This window comes from Camarhynchus parvulus, chromosome 7 (genome assembly GCF_901933205.1).
Source record: "Camarhynchus parvulus chromosome 7, STF_HiC, whole genome shotgun sequence".
NCBI classification, from domain to species: domain Eukaryota; kingdom Metazoa; phylum Chordata; class Aves; order Passeriformes; family Thraupidae; genus Camarhynchus; species Camarhynchus parvulus.
The window spans coordinates 14,054,808-14,076,508 of NC_044577.1; the positions used below are offsets into that span (position 1 = coordinate 14,054,808).

General features: G+C 42.1%; 1 protein-coding gene across 2 annotated transcripts in view; it reads right to left on the minus strand.

The window, feature by feature from the left end:
• Positions 1-4,360: 4,360 nt before the first annotated feature.
• Positions 4,361-21,701, minus strand: part of PPP1R1C (protein phosphatase 1 regulatory inhibitor subunit 1C) — a 44,936-nt gene continuing 27,595 nt past the window's right edge. For both annotated transcript variants that reach the window (XM_030952443.1, XM_030952442.1), the window contains one exon: positions 4,361-4,658. In XM_030952443.1, the coding sequence (XP_030808303.1) occupies positions 4,570-4,658 (89 nt within the window). In that variant the 3' untranslated portion in view covers positions 4,361-4,569. The remainder of the gene's footprint in view (positions 4,659-21,701) is intronic.

Here is a 21,701-nt window from a genome sequence, read left to right on the forward strand (position 1 = left end):
ACTTTGAGAGAGAACTGTGTTTTTCTTACTTGTCAGAAGTGAACATTCACCTTTATTGTTTGGGGTTCAGCAGGAGTTCACAACTGGAAATAATGGCAGCCTATTTGGGTCAAACATTTTAATACATGATGCATCTTTATTTTAGTGTTCCCACTTGGGGAAGACTCCTAATCTGCTAGGCACAAGGTGGTTTGGGGTAGGGCAGAACTATGGCTGCAGCCAAAGTAGCTCTGGAGGACATGTGTGTGGTTTCAAGTAAATAGCAGACACAGGACCATGACTACAGAGTTGATATTTCCAGTAAATTAGAGAATAAAAATGTCATGAGCAATTTAAATATTATTTATAGTTGACCTTCATGTCTGTTTTTAATATTCAATCTGCTGAGTGTTTAAAAAAGCAATTAAAAGTCCCATATAATGTTAAAACCCTTGATAAATGTAATAAACAAATGACATATTCAAAAGAGAGAATCTATGTCCCATTAGGAGAGAAAAAGAAAGATGAGAGCAACATATGGCAGTATAATTAGAATGATTAGGGAAGCACATCAACAGAATTTATGCTGCAGGGAAAATGTAATAAGAAACCAACACACTTTCCTCACTGCCTTGAAAACTGCAAATATCACTCTCTGAAAAGGAGAAGATGCAGAAAGGGTCCCTGGCATTTAAAGCTGTAACTTGTGTTCTTCTGTCATTATTAAAGATGCACACAGCCATCTGCAAACCATTTATTTTTTGCAGAGTTCACATTGTCCCATTGCTTTGATTAATAAGGAGCAATATTACACCTCAGCTGCTTTTCAGAAAGATGCTATTTTGGAAACCTAATTAATACTCATTCCACAGTTAGCTTGAGGTGTTCGTTAGTGCCAGATACTGAGTTCTTATTTGTTTCTCATTATGTGGAGAGTATTGCCTCTCAATGCCAGCCTTCTTGTTTTGCATTTTGGAATAACCTTTCGACACTCCTGCTTCCCACAGCCCTCCCTTCAGAAGAGCTAATAACACCTGCCATCATTATTTTCACATGTCTGTTAATGTCTGTTGAAGACATTGTGGGCTATTTACATAGATAGACTATCCTGATGCACAGCAAATATTCCTGCTATTTTCTGAACAGTTGGGCCAAAGAGAAAAGCAAAATTTAGGAACTTGGAAATGCAATTAAAATCTCAGTTTACCACTAAGGGTCAGTATATACTAGGCAAATGAATCATATACTAGGCAAATGAAATTGAGAGTGTATGGCCTAGCAGAATACCAAATAATTTTTCTGCCCTAATCCCCCCAGATTATTTAATAAAAACCAAAAATCTCTACATCAGAATATAGACACTGAACTTGTATAAACCCCATCAGCCCACTTTGATGAAACAGCCTGAGGTTTAGCAGAGGGTGCACAAATATCTCACTTGAGATTTGCTCCAAGTGCTGCTATCCTCAGTGGAGGATAAAGGAGGGAATGCAGCAAAGCAGACGGCATTTAGCATCCACTCAGCTGCCAAGTATAATGCTGTGCATGAAAAGGTTAAATGTAATTGCACATGTCAGGAATCAACAGAACAACTGAGGCTCTTTCTGGAGCTCACTCTTGCACTGAGCTGCTATAGAAAAAAAAATAATAAAAAGAATGAAAAAAGAACATCTGTGGGCCTGGGTACTAGCATAGATGCAATAGGAGAGGAAGAAAGGGGAGTTTGAGGGACAGCATGTTTTAAATGTGCCCTTACATTGTCCCCCCAGGGTTGGTGGACAGACAATGCCTTATTTTCTGCAGGAATAAGGTCCCTCATGAAAAAAAAAGCTTGTCTCAAGAGAAAAGAAATAAGGAGGGGAGCCCTGCACCAAGCAGAACATTTTGTTGTACAGTGCCAGCTGTACAAAAGCAGAGCTGCAGCCTGCAGGAGCCCTGCTTGGGTCCCTCCCCAGCCATCACAGCCTACTCAGGCCAGCTCTGGAGAGAGCCACCCAGTGCTTCACCTTCTGGAGTAAAAGAAATGCTTTTTTTTAAAGCGTGAAAACCACCACCAGCCTGGCCCTTGGTGTTGCAGGAGGTGCAGATGAACTGGAAGTCCCTTCCTTGCTGACTGCCTGGACCCTGGACACCAGGGGAGGCCCTTGCCCAAACACAGGCAATAGAACCTCTCCTGCAGCACTGCCTCAGAGTCAGTGTTGGATGTGACACTTTTGGTAAAATAACACCAACAGTGCAAGAACTAATGGTGATTTTTCAGTTTACATTACTGGGGAGGAATAATGGTGCTGTGAGAAGAAGTGGGTAAATCCTTGAAGACTTTAGCAGAATTTATAGCGATCTTAAAAAAAAAAAGGCAAGAAATCCAGTAATTAAATTGATAGCAGGATAATAGAAGCTTTCCTGTACACTCCACTTCGTATTTCCCCAGAGGAAAGTATGTTTCAGCCAAAATCTATGGTTTTTCTCAAGCAAAATTCCTCTGACTTCAGTGGAAAGCATGCTTTAGAAAGCATACTTTAGAATGCTTTACAAAGACGTTTTAAATCTTGACTCTTAATATCTACTTAAGTATGATCCGATTTTGCATCTGGAAAATAAATATATACCATTCTGAAAGTCAAATACAGTTCAAACTAAATCTGAGTGGGGTTTTTCCCCTATTATTTATAAAGTGTAATTATACTCAAGTCCAACTGTCAGCCTGAAACAGCATGTTCAGTGGTGAATTCTCCAAGCTCCTGTCAGGTGCTTTGTGTGTTGCCTTTGAAATGCTGAGATTCCACAGTGTTCAATATCTTGTTCTGGTCTCCAGTGCTGTAAATCATGTCCATGCTTTCCCTTGCTCGCAGGTCCTAGACAGTTCTCATCTGCAGCCTGTGGGTACTAATAACCAGCAGAAAGTCATTAACATCCAAAGTGCTTTATTAGCTTGCAGCACAGAGAGATGGTGTGAGGTTAAATACCAGTGCCTGATACACAGCTTAGGAGTACTGTGGCAAGAAGAAATTTTGTGAAGAGCCTGGATCTGTGTGAAAGCAAAGCCATGGCAAAGCTGGGACCAGAGCCCAGCTCTTCTTGTGGCCATTCCAGACCTGGCTGGGGGCCATTCAAACAGTTTCTGAAGGGTCATTTCCTTCTTTTTGTTGTTTGGGACATAAAAAGCTCTCAGTCCTGTAAGTCCTGTAGTGGCTCCTGTATAATTGCAGAGTCCTTCTTTAGTCCTCCTTGCATACCCTTGCTGAGCTGGAGTCATGGGTCTTATCTGCAATGTTTCTACAGAAAATGGAACCAAAGAGGACAGGATAGAGAGATACAGATGGAGGGAAAAAATGGCTCTTAAATATAAAGAAACACTAGTCAACAGATCCCGTTCTCAGCAGGTCTTCGTGGAAGACCTCAGATTGTGCAATCAGTGAAATCACCATGCAAGGCATAGACAAAAGGCTCCGTGTTTTCCTATATTTAATGATTTTATTAGTTTGTTTGTTTGTTGTTTTTAGTTTGTTTGGGTTTTTTTTGCTAGCTCAGCCCTTTAAAAGAGACTTGCATCAGTGGAACGTTAAAGTGAGGATAAAGCTTTCATATCAAACAGTTAATACAAAATGACAGTGAATTAATTTAAAAATCTGCCATTGATTGAAAAATTGAAATAATCTGTTAAGTGTGACTTTGAAGAAACATTTTTTTTCCTTCAACACCTTATTTCATTTTATGCCATAGAGTTTTTGTGGTCTAAAAAATAAAAAGGATGGTATGAGCCATGCTGACCTCAGCCAAAGCCCTGGGACTCATTCCCAAGGTGAATTTGTGCAGCTTGCAGTGCTGTCGCTCACTGGCTCAGACTGAGCCATGCACAGGGCTGTGACTTGTCCTGCCTGCAGGTGACAAAGGGGGATGTGGCACTTGCCATGGCTCAGCTGGGGCTGGGACCCTGCTCCCGGGCCTTGCACACTGTGCTCCTCATTCCCACACTGAAAGGTGTTTTACTGCCTCCAGATAACAGTGATCTTGTGTGAGAGAAATCGTTTTGGCTGCTGTGACAAGGCAGCCTCAGAGCAAAGCAAGGCAAGTATTTCAGTGTCCCATATCCAGGGAGCACAGGCAGAGTGTCTTTGCATCGTTCTCTGCACAGTCACCTCTGCTTGCTTCGTTACCCTTTTTCTACCCACATCACTGCAAGTAACTCTACCAACAATGGTAAAAACTGTCCTTAACTGAAAGGATCATTTTATATGAACATTTCTCTGTAGCAAGACGAACCCTCTGTACAACAGACAATCTTGTCTAAATTAATGTATTATTTATTTTGTACCTTTTAAATCACTTTTATTTACAACAAGCTTTAGATACAGCTCACACGCAGTAGTTAAGCTCTGGCAGTACTGACCTCAGGGAGCTAACACATTTGCAAATTACATTTCTAAGTCATAGAAAATAAAAGAAAAAAAAACGAGTTTAAAATAACAGTTTTGTCTCCGGGAGGAAGGGTGGCAGGACCCGTGTGCAGCGCCTGTGGAGCCCCCGGGCCCTGCCGGGCGGGGCAGGACCCGGCGGGGCCGGGCCGGGCTCCGGGCGGCTCCGCGCTGGCTAATGGCCCCACTCCTCTTCCCGCTCGCCGAGCCCCTCTTCTTCTTCTGGAAACACTGACTCGCTCTGACTCTTCAGATGCTTAATCCCTGAAAATGCAGAAGGCATGGTTAAGTCATTGGGTTTGGCTTGCATCAGGTATTTTTTTGTGGACGAAGGAACAGAAAACCAAAATAAGGGCAAGTTTAATGCCCTTATTTGCTCCTTTTTTCACAAACCTCTTAGTTCAAGTCCTATGATGGTGTATTTACAACAGAAGTATTCTCTTCCTTGAATAAAGGTTCTGAACAGTATTTGCTCCTTTTTCCCTTGGTAAGCCTTGGTCAGGTTTGTGTTGAACACGATTGCAAAGCTGAGCCAAGGAGAGCCTGACAGAGGCTCTGTGCTCACGGAGAGGAGACGGCTGGCACCAAAGCTGTGACAACACTGGACCATTTCTTACATGGAGAATGTGTTCTTTTGACCTCCAAATACCATAAGGGGCTGAATGAAAGGGGTAAATACCTATCATGGGATATTTGGAACTTCAAATATCCTGGGTTTGGTTATATCAAGTTTTTTGTTTGGGGGAAGTTATGAAGTAGGTACTGCTGGCTGGTTCCAGCCAACAAGTGAAGTAGACTTTATGAAAATGAATCAAATTACAGATATTTCCTTATCTCATGTTCAGTACAAGGAAGCAGACTTCAATGAATGGGCCTAATCCCCATCTTCTCAGCTCTGCCTTGGTGGGATAGAATTCGAGCTGGAAAAGGAAGCAACATCAAGATAAAAAGATGAGAGAGGAAATGTTATTTTCAAAAAACCTAAAGAGCAAATATGCAAGATTAGTCTTGGGGTCCCCCAGTTTATGACAAACAAAGTGGGAACATAACTGTTGATCAAAACTGCATGATTTGAACAAAACATAAGCCTGAATTAGGCTATTATCTGATGCCATTACTGTCGTTGCATAAAAATATTTTTGATTTCATTAAAGATCATACATAGTTCTAGTAACCATCTCTAACTGTTAGGAAAAACACTTCCCTTTTGTGTCACTTCCTCTCTGCGATGAGGAGAAGTGAGAGCCCGGCTGCTTTATATTATCACTGCTGGATAATCAAACACCCCAACGTGCACCCTGCAAGTCATAGCAATTGTAGGGGCACATTTTTCAAAAAGGGGTTCGCCCTTGAGTGGTGAGGGCAAGATCCAGATTACTGCTAATTGTGGATAAGAGCTGATGATGGTGTAAGTCCAAGAGCTTTGGCCCCAGTGTCTCATCTGGAAGTTCCTACACCTCACTGTTTATGTCCACACCACTCCAAAACACAGGACAGATTTTTTCCAAATATATAACTTGAAAAAAATCTCACCCTAAGGTAATTCAGTTCCACAAAGTAACAAATAGCTGAAAACAGTAGTTTACAATGGTTGTACAACAACCAGCTCTACTTCTAACAGGAGCCCATCGCTCTGTGCTGGGCTCTGGGTTCCCACCTCTCTTTTCTTCCACATAGATGACTGCACACAGTCTCCTGGGAACTGTTGTTCTGACATAAACCAAGCAAATGCATTAATGCTCAAAAGCCACATTTCTTGTAAGTGTGCCCTGCAATAATCCAGCCATTTCCAATTAAGAACTGTGATACCTGAAGGTGCTCAGCTACTACCAAGCTCTTTAGCAACATCCTTTAGTAAGACAAACACTTTAAATATGATTTCACCTAACTACAGGTTAATGGGCATTTGTTTCCATTGTTAATGGATATTTGTTTATATTTTCTTTTTAAGGTAAATTTTTCTCCTGTTGTTTCCTCTGCACTTACAGAGCCATTTCTTGCACAATTCACAGTGCTCATCCAACAGCTGCTGTTCAATTCTGTCAGGAATTGCTGGAGCCAGAGTGAACCAGTTTTTTAAGGGCTTTTCAAAGATGAAAAGGGCAAAGTTATGGACAGAAAAGAAGGCATGTCATACATGGTATGATGAAACCATGGAACTGTATTTTTTGTAGGAGTGAAGACTTTTGGCCATGTGGTTTAATTGCAATATTCAAGATGAAAATTGTAGGAAATGGAGAGAAATTACATCACTGAGCATTACCCATTGATTTTTGCATGGCAAGTAGCTATTGATCTTATTTAATGATTTTTTAATAAACTCCATTCTGCAGCCTGCCTTCACCTCTGCCAGTCATTTTATGCTACAGTGTCCCTTGGAAGTTTCCTCCTCTGACCAGTAAGTGCCCAAGACTTCATGTAGTCATATATAAGCCTCAAGATGTTCTCACAGCATCAGGTTGTCAGAATGAGCTGACCCTTGGTGTGGCATTATGAAATAAGATGCTCATCTACACAATGGAATAAATCAGTGTGAATTGACATAGAGGTAATGAAATTCTTGTCAGTAACATATGAACATGTATGACAGGAAATGCTGGTAACTGCCTTGAAAAGATGCATTTCCTGCACAAAGCTGCAGACTTTTACGGTGCAAAAAATGGCCTAGTGTGCAGCCGCAGCCTAGAGTAATAAAAATACTTAGTTAAACTGCAGCAATCATACTCCTGGATTAAAGGCATATCTAGCCACATAACATTGCAGCAGCCCACAGTGGCTGCCAAGGGTGGTCAGAGGGCACCAGAGCTGGGCAGGTGCACACTGGCACATTCAGGCACAGCTCAAGAGCAGAGGCTGGGACAGTGGCTCTCCAGGGTGGCTCCAGCGGGGTTATTCAGGCTGTGCCCTACCCTTTGTCAATATGAACCATGTGGCAAGCAGGTAGTAGGGTGAAGCTCTACCCACAGAGTGTATTGCTGGATCAGTTCAGCATCTTTGCTTAGCAATATCTATTATCTATTTATCTTAGCAATATCTATTGTTTGCTGAAAGGTTACATTCTTTCAGAGACTGAATAAAAATTCATTACTCAGGTAATCTCAGCCATTTTTACAACCACGACTATGGCAACACTAATTTATGAGAAAGGATATTTCCTTCTCAGATTTCCAATCTTTGTACCAGTGACACAGCTCATGCCCTCAGCTTTCTCAGCTAGTAACCATGAAGGATCAAAATGCTGTAGTTTGGGGGTTACTTCTGTTCATTTTTTGAACACAGTGTAAAGATGAGCATGAAATACAGACTGTAAGATTTTACTTGTAGCAAAAAAGCAAAACAAACCAGGATATTTTAGAAGAAATCGTTTGTGTGTAAGAGCACATCCAAGTTAGAAACATCAAGTTACTGATTCCACATTAACTGCACAAGCTTTACAGTGTCAGAAGCAAACAGGGAGGACTGCAAATGCTGATCCATGCAGTCACTCAGTCCCATCAATGTCCTTTTTTCCAAGCAAGGAATTTGTGGGCACTCAGTTTCCTGAATTGCTGTGCCTGCACTGTCCTGATGCTGCTCCATTTCTCTCACTGGGTGCCCTGCCCTGCTCTGCCCTTTCCTAGGGATAGGGCTTACAGGGTGCCACCCCTCCCACTGTCCCCATGGGTTCCCAATCCCCTCTGCACCTGACCCAGCCCCTGCTTCACAGAGTCACACCCTGCCTGGGGCTCTGCTCTTCACCCGGGATGTCTGGCAGCAAAAACCCCTTCCAGACCAAACACTGCCCCTTCTCACCTCTCCCTGAAAATGTTTCATACCCACAATGTCTTCACACTCATCCTTATGCTGCTTTAGAGCAAGGTCTGTCTGAACACTGCTAAAGAATTGTTTTTTCTCAAAGGGTTTATATTTCACTGCAGGTAATTTAATACAATTAATGTTGATAAACAAATCCATAATTCCAAACCAGATTGAGAAGCCATGCACAAATATAATTTGAACTGGCAATTCTTTTTAGATAAGGTCACTGTCTCAAAGAATATTTCTAGAATTCTTGATACTTATAAATTATGAATGAGAATGGGACAATTTTGTGTCATTTTTGTAGTCGCATCACATCCATGCTGCTTCATCAGCAGCTGTCTTTTAGCTTCTCTCCATCTAACCAAAGTACCAGCTTAGAAAGCTAAGTAGGGTCACAAGATTTGAAACAACCAAGTGTTCCTGAATTAAATATCTCCTGGAAAAAAATTTTAAAAATATTCAAGTAATTAAGGCAGCTCCCCATCCTATTTAACACTTCCTCCTTCACTCTGCTTCACTGCCCAAGAAAGGGTGTTGACATTTACCAAACTCAGGATTGAAGTCTGGTTGGCAGCTTGAATTCCCTAAAGTTTGAAGGGTTATTTAGTTTTATGATTTGGAGCTGATCCTCTCTCTGTCAAAAACACATTTCCAGATTTGCAGAAAGCAGTGAAAGGCACAGATAAAACAGGCTCATTTTCAGCGTTTCAGAACTCAAATCACTTTGAAATGATTATGCAAACAGACCTGGCCAAAGAGGATAACAGCAAAATAAAAATGTCTCAGCCAGTGCTAAATTAATTGTTTTCTATTTTCCTTAGCAAAAAATGAGAATATCAAAAGAAATATTATAGACTCATACCACTAAACAAGATAAAGGACTATTCTTTTTAATGGTACATTCTGGTTTGCATTTACCAGTTAAATATGCTTAAATTATGTTTCTCTGATGTGTCTTCCTCATAATGTTTTTTTTCACAATTCAAGGTTTGATTTAAAATATGCCAACAAAACAAACAGATAAACAGACAGAAACCACAAAACCCAAACAAACAACAAAAAACCAACCAAACAGGAAAAAACCCTCAAATTAATGTCATTAAATCCAGCATCCACCACAGGTCTTTGGCTGGGCTGGGTGCAATGGAAAGCACTTGTGAAGAGCCAAATGAAGCTGGCAGTTCTTTCAGGGCAGCCTCCTCCATGTGTAGGGATGGCCCCACAGTTACAGGAGACAACAGCAGCTGCATCAGGGGCAGCTCTGGGGCACCTCACAGCAGCCTGCCTCTGCCAAGGAAAGTTACCCAGAGGAGGAAGATGTCTGGTTGTGAATTGGAAGAGACTATTTTCTGACTGGATATAAGGAAGAAATTATTCCACTGAGTGAATTTAAACACTGGTGTGATTTCCCAGTGAAAATGTGATTTGTCTCTTCAAGGAGATTTTCAGTACTGAACTAGACAAAGTTGTTAAACTTGGTGCTAATTCTGCTTTATGCATCAGGTTGAACTATGGACTTTCCCAAGGTTCCTTGCAACCTAAATGACTGTATGATTTTGTGAAATCAAAACTCAGTAAATGCATCTTACAGCTTATAACAATGTATTAACATTAACTGCATGGGCTACATATTGATCCACCTGGGAGCTTCAAATGACTCCTTTCTCTGGAAAAGTGATGAAGTGTCTAAGTGCACCAGTCAGGCTTATTTCAGGAACAAGATTCCTCTTCACCGTGGGGCCAGACTAAATCAGTATTTCTGTGCTGATTTTGGAAAGCATACAAACTCTTAATTACGTGCTCCACTGTGATTTATATATGCATTTCTGTGAGCTACATATTTCTCAAAAATAGTGGGATTAAAGTCAGTGAACCTGGAGCATCTCTTGCATGTGACAGATATACCCATGAGATCCCCAAAATCTCACATAGAAATCCCACCCCAGCTGAGGCCCAGTGCATGGAACTGCAACAGGAAAGGGAGGCACAGAGCTGCTGCTCTGCAGATGGGCCCTGGCACTGCTGCTGAAACAGCTCATCTTCCCTTGGGGCCTCAGGGGCACATCATTGTCTCAGTCACTACCAATGTGTGGTGCCTGAGGGTGCTGACTGCCACTGCAATTAAAAGAATATGCTCAGCTTCCTGCAGATGTAACAGGTTAAAAAAACCACACTAATAAAACCAAGACCTATGCACCCTGTTTCACAAGAAATGCCTTTCTTGCTCAGCTAGGCATCTGCTCAATGGGAGTAACAGGGACTCTCTAGGCTTCACAAGATGTTTTGCCAGAAGTTTCCAGAAACATCTGGTGCTCCCTGGGATGGAACATGCTCCCTTCTGCTGGTCAGTGCCAGTGGGAGAGTCCAGAGCCTGTCCCTGCCATGAGCACCACAATCCAGCTCTGACAGGCACAGGACACAGCTCTGAAAAGCATCAATGCTTCCTGTTCTTCCCACCTCCAGCAGAAGCTGAGAACCATCAGAGCCTGCAGGAGCAGCTGCCTGGCAGAAATCTCCTTTGACAGAAGCTGAATAATTATTAAAAACTTTTCCTCTTGGTGATGACTTTCAGTTCAACAAAATACAACTTCACTAGCCTCCCTTCTTGGCACTGTATGCTTCATAGAAGTTTAGAAAAATCCAGTTTCATCATCTTCAAATGTTCACTGTCAGGTACACACCAGCTATCTGCCTGATTTATTCAAATGCAAGAAATACATGTCTTGTATTCTCTCTGCCCCATCTGGACAAGATATCAGAAACACAGCTGTCATTACGGGTCATGGAGAAACTCAAAACTTACCCCTGCACATACATCTCCTAGGCATTTTGACTTTCTTGATCAAAAATTTGGTTCTTTAGCTGGAAATAAATTAAATCCTACTATATGTTTAATTTTTAATTTTTTTTAAACAGAAGGGCATATGTAGAGCTTACAAGAGCAGAACAGTAAGAAAAATGCTATAGTTTCCCAAAAACCTATTTTGAGCTTTCTCTTGTTTCCTCTTTGCATAAACGACCTGTTGTCTCTCTCCTTCATCTGTACAATCAGTTCCTGAAACCTTTAATCCATTTTTACTTAATTGTGTGGTTTAGATAAGCTCAACCTGCATATAAGTCAGAGTTCAGTGCTTAAGCTTTCATTAGTAACTCTTAAAAACCATTAACCCTATCCTTAACCCTACCTGCCTCCCCTTCTTCTTTCTCTACCATTCAGCTCACCAAAAATGATGCTCACTGGTTCCACCTTATCAGCCCTCTCTGCCCCCATCCTCCATTTCCTTTGATCCAGTTGCCCTTGGACCCAGTCTCAGACTTCTGACCAAGTGCCCAGTGACCTCTCTCTCCATCCTTTCCAGCTTGCTGATATCTTTGCCTCTGACAACTTTTGCCCTGGTTCTCCTTCCCCTGGTTCTTCTGCTGTTGTAATCCTTTCTCCTTGCCATTGTCTGAGAGTCATTTTCCCTTCTGCCCAAGTTAAAACTCTAGAGTGCATCTTCTACGCAAGCTTGCGGAAGTCTAGGACAGCACCTCCAAGTGGTCAAAATCAAGCCCTTGATCTGAAGTCTTGTCCAAAACATTCATCTACCATGAACAACACTGTCATTTTCCCCTGATATTTGGACTTACACATTTCTGATTTCCACTCTTCTCTAGATCCCCATATCCAATTGTCATCTGAGTCTTGCATGTTTTTCTTGCCTAATGTGTCCCATACAGTTTTTACTATTTATCCAGACTTCGAAACTCTCCTTTTTCTGGGGTGTTCACTACTACCACATCTCCTTCTCCTAGCTTTATAAATGTACCTTTTCTCCTGCCACTCCTTTCCCCCTTGAGTTCCCTCCATTGATTCCATTCAATATATGTCAGACTAATGGTGGCTATTTATGCTTTCAAGGAAAATTAAATTTCTTCATATATTATGGGCATCATCTGTACTCATCTCAAATCAGGAAATGATACAGCTTTGCTTCTCAGATTGCTAGGCTTTTAGATTAGCACTTTCATTCCTTCTCCTAAAGTTCTGGAGAGATACAACTATCTGCCTCCATGGCTATATCCAAATCCTCAAAATCCTCAGTTATGGAATTTCAGAAACACGCTGATAATGTTTTTGTTGCCAGCCTGCTGAGACAAAGACTGTTGTTTCCTCCCTAACATTCTCTATCAGTCCTTGGGCTGGATTGCTACACTCTAGCTGGGGGTTCCCTGGTGCAACAACTAGCCTCTGTTAAATGTTTGAACAAGGTTTATGTGGCATGGAATGAATTCCTGGTGTGGGTTCCTGGATGCTTCATTAACTTCAATATGATATGACAAGAACTGTTGCATGCAGTGATCAGTGGATGTTACTGAGTATGAACAAAGAGCCAGACAATGGCTGATGTGTGTATGCAAACACAAGATGCATTTTACACATCTCTCCTTGTGCTTCTTCACACCCATCCAGTAGAATGGCTTCAGTCTGACAAGCTGGCAGCTATTATTTCATCTGCTGGTGCTCATGTTCAATAATCAAACCAGATGACCTGTGGCAGGAGGTTAATCCTGCTTCCATGAAGATCTGGCAACAGGAGCCCAGGCTGTGTGTCCCAAGAGACCACTCCCTTGGGTGGTCTCTAAGCTACTGGTGGTTCAAAGAGTATCAAAAAGTTACCTATGACATGACAGCAATAAAACACAACAAAACACACGGTCCGGGTCCCGGGCCTTGGCACCTCCCATGTGTATGAGTGAGTGAACAAAAAAACACGAGGGAGGGAAGGCAAAATAAAAATAAAGGGATGTGGAAAATTTTGCTTTATAGATGTTGGTAACTGTGAACAGTCTGCTTGATACAGCCTTTGAAAGTTTTCTAAAATCTGGGTTGTCCTTTGTGGAGAAAGACTGAGAAATGATGCACTGTGCAACAGTCCCAAGGGACTCGGGTGGTACCCACGCCTGTGAGTTTCTGTTAAGCAAGGTTTCACAGAAGCTTGATAAGCAACATGCAAGGGTGGCCCTTAGTCCTGTGGCCAATGAGTTTGAGCATAACCAGGTCTTTTCTCTATTACACAGATCTTGGTCCTACTCCTCCAGAAATTAATGAGATTTTCTCTTACTATTGTTAAAGAAAGAAGAGTCAACATACGTCATTGACGTTAAGTTGCAGTTATAAAGATAAAAACCCCAGCTATTGTTTGTCTGCAATGAATTTATGCAAAATACTGTAAATTACTGTTTTATGTGGCTTTAAAGTTTGAGATATGAGATAAACGAGTTGATACAGAAAGTAGGTGGACTAGATATTCTCAAACTCCTGTTTAGATTAGCCTAGAAAAAGCAAAGTCAGGCTGTCACTGTGATTTACCATTGATGTAAATGGTAAATCAACATTCAAACAGCAGCAGATATGGGGGACCTCCAACATTTAGAATGAGAAGAATCTGGAGCACCAATGTGGCAGTTTAAACTAGGCTGGCATTATAGCAATATATAAATAATAAAAAAACCTCCTCCATGTGTTGTATTATTTTACACCTCAGCTCAAAATGAGGAGAAAAAAATTCTCATGTGTTGTGATTATGAGACCAAGACATTATTCAGCCTTGCAAGTTCATTTACTTTTTTTCCTCTCCAATATGCATGACTAAACCAAAACAAATGATCTGAAGCGCTGGCAAATATGACGGGTTTATGTAGGTCACATATCTGATCTGGAGCAGATCAGATCATCACCATATTCAGCAGGTCACCATGGCCCCACAGAGGTTTGTGAATGATCATTCAGAAACCCAGCAATGAAGTATGACTAATTTTCTAAATGTCTGCTGGTTGCTGCTAACTCTTCTCTTAGCTCAAGTCATACCATCCTCAGTTGTCATGGTGAGCTTTTTAAATGACAAATCTTGAGGCTCATGTGAGGCTACTTGCAGTCAAAAGGCTCACTGTTAGACCATCACAATGAAGTCTGTATGAGAGCAGCAAAAATCATGTTGCAAATGCCTGGCTACTTTCCAGTTTGTTCTCTAAGACATTGCTTTCCACTTTCCATTTTTCCCTCCCAGGATGGCTTGAAGCAGCACTGGCTCCTTATGAGTCATGTGAAGGAGCTCCTTGCACAGAAAGGCTTTTGTTGGCCCTCCACAGGCTGGCCAGAACATGCACCGGAGAGAGGGGTCAGCTTGCCATGGCTGAAGGGACTGCATCTCCCACATACAGTAGCCTAAAGAGTAAACAGAGAGGTTTTTGTTGCCCCAGGCAACTTCTCCTGGCATGGAAACATCTTGTTCTGCTGGTCCTTCCTTCCCCTGCCAGCCCTCAGACTGCAGAAGACAGCCAGTCTTCAGAGCTCACACGAAGAGCAGAAGCTCCTGCAGTCAGCCTGCCAGTGGGTGACTTTATCCTTTGGAAAACCAGAAAATATTTCTTAGCTGATTCTGTGGAGGATGGCTCTTGGTCAAATACCCCAAAAACTTGATCAGAAAAACATGCAGAGGTGGCTTCCATGGCAGTAATGAATCCAGGCAGCACTGCAAGGCTCTCCTCCTCATGGCTCCTGCGCTGCTCTGACCAGGCAGCTGGGGCCAGCAAGCAGGAGAGGATTAGAGCTTTCCAGCTGACACTTTTCCATCCCAATTTTTCACAGCTAAAAGACAGGCTTAGAAGTGCTGGTAAGTGTGCTTGAATTCAGTGCAGGCAGACCTTCAAAGGTGCTGTGCTTTGATGGGTCCTGGGAAGCTTGTTGGATGGTCAGAACCTCCTCTGTAAAAGCACGTGTCTGGAAGCCAAACCTTACTGGGCAGCGTGTTCCCTTGCTGGAATTGCTGAGCCCTCACTTTTAACATCAGCACCACTTTCAGTCAGGCAGCTGTCTGCCTGAGAGTAGGTCAAACTCATAGGACTGGCAGAATTGTTCCCTTATGTCAAAGGATTACAGTAATTCCACCAAATTAAAGGCCACATTTCCAAACCGCTAATCAGCTGCTCCATAATAACAGAAGTCAAAAGCTCTGCTACTGTCACAAATCATGTCTTAGAACTCACTGGCCTTAAAAGTTAGTGAGTAGCATTTTCTAAACACAGCTTCTTTAAATTAAACCATCTTACACTTTCACAGGCAACTTCTGTCATTCTTAGGATTAACCACCTGCTTCTCCGGCCTATGCATCCAGTTGGAGCCACTCTGTAGCCTGACTATCTTAAAATAATCTAGGAGGCTAAAAGTGGGAAGTTTTACAAGTAGAAAATCACATCAGCAAAGACTTGGGAAAGCTGATGCTAAAGACAGCATGAAACAATGCTCAGGATTTCAGCTACAGAAGGTAAGTCTGTTTAGAGGTAGAGACAAGACAAATTTTAGGTTTGTAGACTGCTATGTACAAAAGAAAACAATGATATCATCCCACCTGCTATAAGTAAATAAGAAAAGTTGAGGAGAATTAGATAAATCTTAACTTTCATAAGAAGGTCTTAACTGCTGCATTCTAAACTACATGACATTGATCAACCTCAAATATGGATCAAGTGTAGCATCAGGTTGAAGGTTAATGCCAGAGCTTCAATTATAAAAATAAGGGTCCTTTCCAGGCCTTGAAGTCAGTGAGCATTTACAAAGGCAGTCCTCCACCTGTCTGTAGGAACAAATGCTTTGTTCACAGCTACTATTCCTTTTACAGAGGATAAAACAAGAGAGTTCTGCTCCCAATATGTTAAAAGACTAAATGGTATCTTCTGTGTGAGGAAGAGAATCAAGTGTCATAATTTAATTTCCTCTAATCTGTTCCTGCCAATAGTGGCAACCAAGAACATTTTCCTTTTTATAATATTTGTTTTATTTCTTGTGTTCTTGATGGGAGATTTCTGACTGGCTCTCCTGGCCATTTCTCTTACTACAGCACAGTTACATCTGTGTGTATTCTTGTCCCAAACTCCTGCTGGTGCTCTGCAAACCAGCCTTCAAAGCAAATGCCTAAGCATTTGTAAGGGATTTGCCCTCAGCAATTAATTCTTGGGGAAAATGCTGCATTAAAGAACCTGAGCTGAAGGAGTCTGAACTTTTTGGACCTTACTTGGGCTGACACCTGCACCTAGCTGCTCTGTGAGGTTGCACTGTGACAGAAGAGCAGCATGACATTTTATTCATGCCATATGTTTTAGCTTCAAATTAAATTACATCCATTCAAATGGCAATTTTCGTTAAGATTTAAAAAACATATTGGCTGGCAGAGCTCTTTTTATGGTGGACAGAAATGAAGCCCTGTTCAAACACCTGCAGTGGAGGCAGTGTGTGCTGCTGGGAAGGGCTGGGATGCCTGACCCAGAGCAGGGCAAGCCCACTGCACTGCTGTTCTGGCAGCACAGCCAGCACAAGCAAAGTGAAAAAGGAAAATGCTGCTTATCTGCAAGTTTCTGAGCAGTAGGAACAAAGCCTAGAATTTTTTCCTGTGGTTTAGTTACAGTGATTTGCTCCCCCAAAAAAAAAAAAGAAGAAGGGAATGCACTTGTCTGTGATTCCTTGTCCAGCCAGCAGAGAGACTTCCAGGGCTTGATTTTTCACTAGGCAGTCTGTAACAAGCCCGGGGTAGTTCCATGCCTGACTTGGTTTAAGCAGGATGGATTCATGCCAGAGCACTTTCAAAAATGACAGTAGCAGGCTTCAATAGGTGAATATTTGCACTTCCTTGAAGCCAGACAATTTTCATTTGTTCATTATTAGGAAAATAACTCTGAAATTTTGCAGTTCCCTTTAGAAAGAAAAAAAAAAAATCCACCAAAAAAAAATAGCAATACCAGAATATTTAGTTTTGCCTAGTTTGTTAAGTATAAAAAATGTAGACATGCCAGAGGAAAATAAATTTGATTTTTATACACATTCAAAACACAATGGAAATTAAGGGGTTTTTTCATTCAAAACCTAACTGAAAATGCTCTACAAAACATTTTAATCTCCCCAACTTCATAAACAATTTCCAAAAAGCTGTGTTTCAGTTTTCTTAAGGCATTTTTATCTGACTTCAATTTTTAGTGGTCAGCATTATCCAGCTGCTCACTTTTTCCTGGACAACTGCACTGTGGCTCTATATTTTTTGGTTTTGACTGACATGGGAATTTTTCTGAGGTCAAGAAACCTAAATAGTTGATAAAAAACTTATTGCCACATCCTTAGGGGAGAGAATCCTTGAAGAAGAAGAAGGAGGCTGTGACACTGAGAAGCAGAAGCCTGAGTTTTGTAATGGTGAGAATGAAGTCCTGTGTGTAATCACTGAGCAGCTTTTGCTTCTTCTGATTCACCCCCAGGTCTGGCAGGACACCCCCAGCAGTCTGTTCAGTTTATATTTTGGATCCATATTTTCTATTTTTGTTATTCTTTTTGGGGTTATTATTTCTTTCCATGATTTGGGGCAGATACAGAAAAAATCATTTAATGTCAGACATAAATTTCTTGCTGAATACTCTGTGCAGCCTGAGATTTTTAGGGTTAGGATGAAAATATTTCCAGTGAGTTTTCAAAATGAAGACAGGAGCAAAATCTTTGTTGGTCACCCAAAATTCCAAGGTGGTGTTTCTTTGCTATACTTCCATGTACTGTGTGGCTTTCACTTTTAATTAATCCTGTCTCTGTCTATCAGCTTCTCTGTTAATTTGCTGATTAATTCCCTACTGAGTTAAAATCATTATCTTCATTTTGATCCTTCCTATGATGACAAAGGAGATAGGATTTTGGCATCAGCATAACCTCACATCAGTAATATTGTAAATGTTGAAATTACTTCTTCTCTTACATATTTTATAAGCAACTTCAAAATTAGAAAAACCTTTTATGATTAAACAAGTGATTGATTGGCAAGTGTTTTGCTTATTATCCCCACTGCAGTTTTTCATGAGTGGCCTATAAATAATAGGCCATTACTATTTTCTTCATATTGCCCTAACAAGTCCTAATTTTTGCTTCTGAGACATTTTCCTAACACACAGTATCACCCATCCAAACTGACACTGCAGAGCTGTCTTACAGAAGCAGCTTCCACAAAAGATGTCACCCACTGGGCTGAAAGGTGAAACTTGGATTTGGACAGCTGTGGGATGGTGTTTTCACTGATGTTGTCATTACCATGTTGTGGAAGGTTTAGCCTGTGCCAATGAGCTCTCACCCAGAACGTTCCCAGCTGGGTGTAGGCACCCTGACCATTTCCACTGGGACTCTTGGATGACCCTCCTAGCCTGGGAGGGTAAAAGGGAGCAGCATTGTTTTGCTGCAAGGAGCAATTTTAACAGAGTAAGGGCACAAATCCCTTGAATCCAGGGAGATAAACTGGACTGTAGCAATTTATGGTGTTTTGCACAGTAATACAGATAGGTATACACACCCTTAAAACAAATGCAATCCAATTTAGTACATAATGTTTATGCACAACCAGGGCAATTTGGTAGAGAAATTCAGCAAAATCAAATTCCTAGATTAAACTTCAGAGGATATCTGGCACAGTGTCTCTGATCTTTTGGGGAGGAGAAAAGAGAACAATTAAAGCTTTAGTTTGACATCTCTAGTAATATTTTAAATTTGAAATATTTTCATTTTAACTTGTTCAGCTTACAGGAAACTGAAACCCCACCAAATTCTTATATTTAAGTATTTTTGATTGCTAGAAGATTAAAATCCAATGTTGAGAAATGCATGAATAACATAAAGTGCAGTCACCACAAATGATTTGCATTGCAGTAGATACACCCAGTCTCACCTTGCAGGTGCCAGGGGCAGCACAACACTGGGACAAAATCTTTGGTGGCTCTTTATTGCGTGAGTGACTTGAACTTGTGATTTACCTACCTCTTCTGGTTTGCTAAAAGCATCAAAATACCCCAGCATCCAGCAGAACCAGAAGGCAATTATGCCATAGAAACACACTACCTGACACAGAATTGTCAGAGCCTGAAAACAAGTAAAGCTCTCAATTTTTCTGGAAAGCACAGTGAGAATATCAGTATACTCAATTTAATTGGGGAAAATATAGACAAAATACAGAAAAGTTACACTCTCCTCTAAAGGTTTAGACACATTCAGATCACAGTCATAGATTCTTTAAAAATTAGTTTTTACACTTCTTACTTTAGCTCTTGCTAAGAGTGAGTTGAATAAAAGTCAAGATTTAACCACTCATGGGATGTGTGGAATACTGCTGGAAGGCAGGTGAAATGTGGCAATGTAGTAACCCCACAGATTTTAAGTTGAAATTAGTCAGATTTAATATCATTCCACTCCTTGTAACCTTTCTTTCCATTCAACAGTGGAGCTGCACTAGGAGTCACCAGAGGGAGCCTGCATGCCAAAAATCCCGCTGTTTTTTTAAAAACTCTTTACTTTCAGATTGCATGGACATTGAAAGCTGAATTTACATAATTTCTCCTCACTGCTGAAAAAAAAAACCAACAAAGAGAAGGCTGCTGCCGCCCTCTGCCTGTGTAGGGGCTGGCCAGCCCCTGGGAACTCGGCACTGGGCCGGAGGCAGCCCCTCTCCCTGCTGCTCTCTGGCAGTGTCTGTGCTTCCCCGGCTCTCCCTTCCTCTCCTCCCCTGAGGCTCATGTCTGCCCCCAGCCCCAGCTGAGCTGCAGAGGTGCCTCTGGGTGTCCTGCACCTCACCAGCTGCTCTCCAGGGACAGGTGTGCCCTGTGTGCCTGTCACCCGGAAAGGTGCCATTGCAGGGAGCAGCCCACAAACCTGCACCATTCCCAGGGTTTACCAGATGTGTGCGCACATTTTCTGCTTGCTGTGTGCCAGCATGCACAGCAGTGCTGCACCCTGAGCCGGGACAGCCACAGCAAACACTTCAGGGGAGTGCTTTCCTTTTACATCCCACGACTCCTTTAATTGTATTGGTAGAAATAGTTTCTCTGTAAATTGCTCAGAGCCTGCTAATCATCTCTCCTGGCTATAAAAGATCTGTGGAATAACACTGGTTGTTCTCAGCTTGTGTGAGAGCTGAAAAGCCTGAAGTATCCTCCCTCCTTCCATTTCAAGAAAAACTAGCAGCTCCATCAAATGAGAGCTTTTAAACAACATCCTGCTGGCCTCTGCAGCTCACAGGAAAATGAATCCCTTTCCAGATCCATATGCTAGCTGCAGTATTTCCTGTGTTTTTCTGGTCACAGTCACAGACATAATTCATGTGAGCACTCAGTGCTAGCTGCAGGCCTGAAAGGATGTGGTTGAAATCTTCAGGCTGCTCGTGTTCTTGTCTCCATGCCAAAGCTCTGGAGGATGGTTTTGGGAACTCTGTGTTCTTGCTATACTGGGCAATGTTGCATCTCAAGGGGTGAAGGAAGGGAGAAATTATGGAGGGGAGAAGAACCGCATGGCCTTCTGTAGAAAATTTTTGGTTTTTGATAAATTCAAATAGGCATCCACTTCAAAAGGAAAAAAAATCAAATATTAAAAACCCAGAAAACATCCCCACCACAAGAAACCCAGCGCAGATGGTCCCTAAAAACCAGAAGCGTGGTTTCTTTATGTTTCCCTTAGCTTAACCACAGAAATAAGGACCAGGTTGTTCAGAAACAGAGATATCACAAAGCTAATGTGCTACTGGGACCTTGGCTGGGGTCAGGGTGAAACCTGAAGCAAAAGAGCTAATGGCAAGTACTGTCCCCGGAAGAGCAGCTTGTGGCCAGGAGCCACTCTCATGGAAATCATTGCCCTGGTCCCAGGAGGACTCAGAGCAGGTGGTGAGAGCTGGGCTGATGGCTGTGAGCCTGCACCCCCTTGCACATGCTCACAAGGAGCAGCACAGCTGATGGAATCATAGCTGGAAGGTCGTGGGATGATTTTGCTGTGTCAGGCTAATGCCACTGCTCAATGCACAGTGGTGCCTTTCATGTTATACAAATTCACTATTAACCTTGAGCTTGCCTGTAGTCATTCTGTCTTTTGAAAGCTTTGCCTTTTGGGAGAGGGGATTTTTAAATATGAAATCTGACTACATGGAGAGGAGCCATTAATAGACAAAGAGGAGCTGTAGAAATATGAAGTTAGGGAAATACAGGGAAGGCTTTTCTTTTTGAGGGAAAATTAAATGTGACAGCAGCCCACATACTGTGGGGACTTTTTAGAAATACACTACTTAGAGAGGCACCTCTGTATGTACATACTGCATCTACCTCCAAAACCCCCCAATGTGGCCTGAGCAAGCTCCCCCAGTGCCCCCGGCCACGGCCCCTGGCAGTGCTGCAGGAGGAGTGTGCTCTCCCCAGTGGGGCTGAACTCAGAGCCAGGGGGAGTGAGGCCCTGACAGATGCACTTGCCCTCACTGCATGCACAATCCTGCCCTGCCTGCCTGGGAGATGTCAAACACTGAACAGGAGCAGCAATGTGTAATCTAGGTCTTCACTCTGCCATCTTGCTCGGGATCAAATTCCAGATTTACAATGCTTTAGATGAAACAGAGGAGCAATTATTATTTATTACAGTAGGGCTGGCTGCAGTCAGTGTCTGCCATGTGGCTTGGTTGTTAACCTCCAGCATAGAAC